The 6,000-nt window shown below is 36.7% G+C and overlaps 1 protein-coding gene across 3 annotated transcripts in view; it reads right to left on the bottom strand.

The window, feature by feature from the left end:
- Window positions 1–306: 306 nt before the first annotated feature.
- Window positions 307–6,000, bottom strand: part of LOC119985752 — a 31,675-nt gene continuing 25,981 nt past the window's right edge. Inside the window, exons 1-6 of one of the 3 annotated variants that reach the window (XM_038830129.1) lie at window positions 3,654–3,810; window positions 2,334–2,677; window positions 2,091–2,245; window positions 1,833–2,019; window positions 757–1,099; window positions 307–675 (exon numbers count right to left, since the gene is read on the bottom strand). In XM_038830129.1, coding sequence (XP_038686057.1) covers window positions 493–675; window positions 757–1,099; window positions 1,833–2,019; window positions 2,091–2,245; window positions 2,334–2,671 — 1,206 coding nt within the window. In that variant the 5' untranslated portion in view covers window positions 2,672–2,677; window positions 3,654–3,810 and the 3' untranslated portion in view covers window positions 307–492. Of the gene's footprint in view, window positions 676–756; window positions 1,100–1,832; window positions 2,020–2,090; window positions 2,246–2,333; window positions 2,722–3,632; window positions 3,811–6,000 lie in introns of those variants that run through there. The other 2 variants (XM_038830127.1, XM_038830130.1) reach the window with 2 other exon arrangements.

Genomic DNA, 6,000 nt, shown 5'->3' with positions numbered 1-6,000 from the left:
TCTGTTGTATTACTTGATTTGTTCCTTTATATGGTTTTTAATGTAATCACTTATTTTGCTCTATTTGGTTTCGAACCTCTTGGTGTTTCACTGTTTTGGTCACTTGATTGAGGAAAAGCCGAATCCAATTTCTTCATTTTAATTCAAGTTGGGATGTCTCTGGTTGCAGTACCAAGGGTGGTACTGGTAAGATAACCATGATGATTTTTGGTTCCCAAAGAGCCCAGTAATCTTGCAACTGCGCAATGCTAAGATCTTTGGGTAACCAGTGACCCTGTTACCCAAAAAGATAGACAACATATGAGGTTGACTAGCGAAAATACACAAACATCTTGATTCAAATATTGTTTGCCATGGCTAATGCGTCGTAAGGTAACTAGGAAGCAGAAGAAGAATAACAAAATACATCAAGATCCACAAAGGAGAGGAGCCAAATCATAACTTAGCTGCAGATTCAACACAAGTTTTCGTATTAAATTTGGAATCTTCAATCTAGACTAGAAAACTTGCTTCAACTCTGCCAGATATAGGCCAGTGCATTGCAGATGTTTCAAAATCCAGAGTAGGTAAAGGCCACTTCATTATAGATGCCCCTCGAGCTAACGCGGCAATGTGACATGGGAATATTTCATGCACGAACTCCACAAGCATGTCAACCCTTTTCAATTCAGTTTCCTGCGACATAAAAAAAAACCATCAGAAATGAGATTGAGGTTAAGACGAGTAAAAGTTAGTGTCCTAAAAGAAGACATTTACCTCATGGCGTTCTTCAAAGTTCACAAAACTGCGGTACATTTCTCTTATGCTTGCAATGCAACGCTTCATCTCGACATCTTCCGCATTTTCCCCCCAAAAGGACATGTCTTTTTTCTTTATAAAATTGTTCGAACCATCTCTCTTCCAGCTCTCATCTGCCATTAATTGATAATATAGACTTAACAGTTTTTTATCCCAATCCTTCCCAAAAGCATCTTTAGTCTCCTCACAATAAACAACATATTTTTCAGATCCATCAAAGAGTTCATATAAGCGCTCAATCAATTCCATGCGCTCAACCTTCGATGCAAACACCACATTGTAATACCATTCAGTAGGAAGTCTGCAATTCAATGATGAATGCCCAAGTTTTAAGCAACTAAAAAATATATAGGATTGTTGAAAGGAAATATCTAAAATGACAAGAAGAAAGAGAGAAACATACACCAGACAGGGCTCAAAAGCAACATTGGAGGTTTTGATAGTGTCAAAGAAAAAAAAAACAGCAATTTTAAGGATATTTCTGACACATGAACAAACCACAAAGCAAATCAATTAACCAGAGGCGAAATATTTAACTTCGATAATCTCACGCACTTCTTAGAACATCAAAAGGACATGATTATCCAGTAATTGCTAAAATCTGCCCAAAAAAGAGAATACAGATCTCGAGGAGAGAAAAGGAAGCACACATCCCATAGAATCATCTACTGCTCACCCTTTTATTGCACCATACCATCATCATTTAATCTGAAGCCACGGCAAGCAGAATACTTATAAAATCTTTTTTTTAAGTGACTTGAATTATTTCCAAAAAAAACATTTACCAACCTCTTGCACTGTTTTGATTGCAGAAACTATTAAGCTAAATTTCAAAGTTCATTCTAGTCAATTAGAGTTACTTCACGGTGAAAGCAAGATCGTTAAAATCGGGATTTTACTAGGAACACCCTCTTGGTGCTTGAATAAAACTTTTTTCCATTAAAAAAAATCAGACTTTACATGAGGCTGACGATCAATTCATAAAATCATAAGCAAAAAATGATTTTTAATACAATTCAGATCGTTTTACTTACCTAGTTGTATATCGTTCGATGTTACGGTTACAACTTAATTCCAGATTTCGACAACTATCAGTGAAAGTCTTCAAGAAAAGGTCAAATTCTGCTTCTGGACCAGCCCCAATACGAGATAGACTCATGATCTCCAGCAAAAGAGTCTTCAACTTTATGCGTATCATAAGCTCATCAATTTGATACTTATCTGCACCCACCTCGTTAAAAGCTTGCACATAAGACCATCAAAAACGACTAGAGATGTTAGAAACAACTGACCTTGTACATCAAATCTCACGAACTTAGCCAACAAATCAATGACAAAAATGTTATGGGAATACAGATAATCCACCTCCTCCACGAAAATATAGTCAAGCTCATAACGACAGCTTACATGTGATGTCAACAGGAGCAAAGCAGATGAAATTAAACACCTAAACATGAGGGGAAAGAAAAGAGAAATTATTAAGAGAACCAAATTAAGAGAAGATGATCAAGCAAAAGTAATGCAATACAACTAACCTTATCACAGATTTATGATATTCTGATATGAATAAAGTATTTGGTCCACTGAGTTTGCCTTTGGATATGGATGTTTTCAAGGGACACCCTTCTGTGACTAAACCAAGATAACACAAAGAATATTCTGATTTCACTCGAAAGGGACCCAGCGGGCGAGGAGCATATGCGAAAATATATCTCCTTAAAGCCCTTTTCACCACTTCTGCTTGCTCAAAAGTTTCAAACCTCTGAACGTGACAAGTTTTGAAAACTTCTCCTCTGCCGCGAACACGATATACAAGAGCTTCGATTTCCTGCTTGATGCAACTTTCAACCTCAAAATCATAACTAAACCTCATTTCAAGCTGTAATCCAAGATGGGCGAAAAGAAACACATTTTGTGAGAAATCTCAAATGCAAAGGCTTTAATTTATGTAACTGAATACTAAGACTCAAAACAAACAGAGCTAAAATGATGAAAAGATGATGGAGAAATCCCACTCTACAAATCTGTGGTATTATATACAATTCAAAATATGCCAATTTATAAAATCTTCTCAATAAAGAGAGATTCATTTTCAGTGAGACGGTTGACAGAAAAAATAAACCAAGACAACCAACTGGAAAACAAATCAAAATTCAAGGACATGTAGTCGTTTAAAGGAAACCACTCAAACAGATGACAAAGCAAAGCACTTGAAACCTGAAAAGGCCGAAATACAAAAGCCAAAAACTAAAACTGATAACATACAATATTAGCCTACTCTAAGAGGCTATTGATATCCCTTACAAGCCAGAAAAATCATGCATGTGAAAACCAAATCAAAACCCATAACAGATGGCATTGCGAAAACTGTAGGAAACCAGAAGCAACGCAGAAGGCAGAGTGCATTAAAGAGATTGCCATAAACAGATCCGTCAGATTTCTATCTGAATACCCTAAACAGACATAATGCATTAATCCAACTTCGCAACCTCCAGCCATCATGGAAAATTATCGGAATTTCTCATCTTAACCCTCTTTTATACTACTCCCTCGAAATTTTTTCAGATACAATCATTTCATATCATTCTGTCAGGAAGACGGTAATATCTGAAAATTATCTCATATCATTCTGTAAGGAAGACGGTAATTTTAAATTTTCAGGGTAAATAAACGCGAAATCATTAAAAATAGATGGAAGAAATTTCAATTAAAAAACTTGATCAAACCCAAACACGACAGTAACCAAAATCAGAGCGCAAGTCACCAATAACGATCCAAAACTAATAAAAGGCTCGTATATAATAAAAAGAAGCCTACAGAGAACAAATAAATACCTTGAGAATATTAATACTAACCAAGATCAGTCGCACGCAACGTCGCAACGGAGGGAAGACGGCTTCTGATTCTGAAAAAGGACGGCAGAATGATAGGGAGAGCGTGCTAGGGTTTCGCTTCGCAAGATCAGGGCGTTACTTTAATCGTAAAGTCGCAAGGAGCAGATGAAATGATGCAGCCCATGTTCGTTCGGCCCAAATAGAGGAAGCCTAGTCCAACATCACTTCAAGATATATGAATAACCCGTCAGGTAAACCCCGTTTAGAATTACGGCCTTGCTATTATACTTTTACTTATTTCACCCCTCATGAAATGACATGAAATGACTTTTGTTTATGAAAGATACTGTTTATGCGTGATACTGTTTATGAAAGATACTGTTTACGCATGATATTGTTTATGAAAGATACTGTTTATGAAAGATACTGTTTATGCATGATACTGTTTATGAAAGATACTGTTTATGAAAGATACTGTATGCATGATAATGTTTATGAAAGATAATGTTTATGAAAGATACTGTTTATGATAGATATTGTTTATGCATGATACTGTTTATGAAAGATACTGTTTACGCATGATATTGTTTATGAAAGATATTGTTTATGAAAGATACTCTTTATGCATGATACTGTTTATGAAAGATACTGTTTATGCATGATAATGTTCATGAAGAAAGATAATGTTTATGAATGATACTGTTTATGGAAGATATTTTTATGCATGATATTGTTTATGAATGATACTGTTTATGAATGATACTGTTTATGCATGCAATTTGTTATTGTTATTGCAACTGTTAAAAATTAACAAAATTAATACATTCTCAGATATTCAATTCGCGTCAATCGTTAATTGAATAGGTGCAGAATACTGGACGTAATTTGGGTTTTGTTATTGTTACGGAAAGGTAAGAGATTGGTGGGTTTGGGAGGAGACACAGATTATTGTTACAATGTAATCGTGGTGGCACCTACAAAAGTAAGAAAAACTCCACAAGGTTAACTGGTACAAAAAAACGAGATTGTCCATTTAGAGTGAAAGGGATGAAATTGAAGACAAATGATGATTGGATGGTAAGAGTAGTATGTGGAGTGCATAACCATTTCGCGGCATTATATATGGAGGGCCATTCATATGCCGGTAGGCTTTCTACGGCTGAAAATGAAATTTTGGTGGATATGTCAAAGAATTTGGTGAAGCCACGAAACATCTTATACACGTTAAAGAACAGGGATCCGAACAACGTGTCCACCATTAAAACTATATACAATGCACGCCAGAAGTTTCGAACTGCATAGAAAGCTGGTAAATCCCAAATACAACAACTTATGTCATTCCTACACCAGTACGAGTACGTTTTCTTTAATCGAAGCAATGCTCAGACTAATGAGCTTGAAGAATTATTCTTTGCACATCCAGGTTCTATAGAACTATTGCGTGCATTCCCACATGTGTTATTGATGGATGCTACTGATAGGTATGATAATACCTATTATTTTTGATAGAAATATCCCCTCTTAAGCTTTCTTTTGATAAATAATGAGTGTATTTATGTGTTGATTTGTATTTTGATAGGTTGATTGCGGTTTGGATGAAAAGCGACGGAAAAAGGGCTGAATTGAAGAAAATGTCCACCGACCTTCGTGTGTTCAAATAGTCATAACTTTCTGTCACGTTATTGTAATTGAGCGCAACAAAAGGCATTGGAAACTCGACATCTCAAGCTTTCCGTAGAATCTAAAATCATGCAAATCAGAGGTCATATGGAGAAGTTATGGTCATTTGAATCATGTGCCTAGGGGTAACGCGCCTAGGCGCGCGCCTTGTGCACGCCCAGGATCACTCCTGCACGCCCAGTCCAGAGAGTTGGACTTGAATTTTAAGTTGTGCACGCCTAGGATTGCGCCTAGGCGTGGTGCGCCTAGGCGTGAAAACAACGCGCCTAGGCGTGAAAAGCAATTTTCTGGGGTGTTTTAAGTCGCGATTTGTCCGAGCTGCGGGAGTTGGGAGACCTAGAACAGATTTCTGGAGAGCGAAAACAGAGGGGGAAGGTGATTCTTGGAGCTAGGAGGAGAGATTCTTCAACTCCACTTGGATCTACTCAACTCATTGGGTTTATTCATGCCTTTCTCATCTATTCTCTTGCGTTTTCCTCTCATTATGTGTAACTAAACCTCTTGTGCCAAGGCTAGGATGAAGCCTTGGGTTTGATGACTTTGTTTATGACTTGATTTACATACATATGAGTTGATTTGGGTATAAATCTTGTGTTTCTATGTTTGATTACAATTTCTTCATGCTTGTGGTGTTTGGCCAACACTTTAGGTTTTTGGATGAAATTGTTTGGAGAATTTGCTTAGACAA

Source organism: Tripterygium wilfordii, chromosome 19 (assembly GCF_013401445.1).
Source record: "Tripterygium wilfordii isolate XIE 37 chromosome 19, ASM1340144v1, whole genome shotgun sequence".
NCBI classification, from domain to species: Eukaryota; Viridiplantae; Streptophyta; class Magnoliopsida; order Celastrales; family Celastraceae; genus Tripterygium; species Tripterygium wilfordii.
This window is presented reverse-complemented; position numbering and strand designations above follow the sequence as displayed.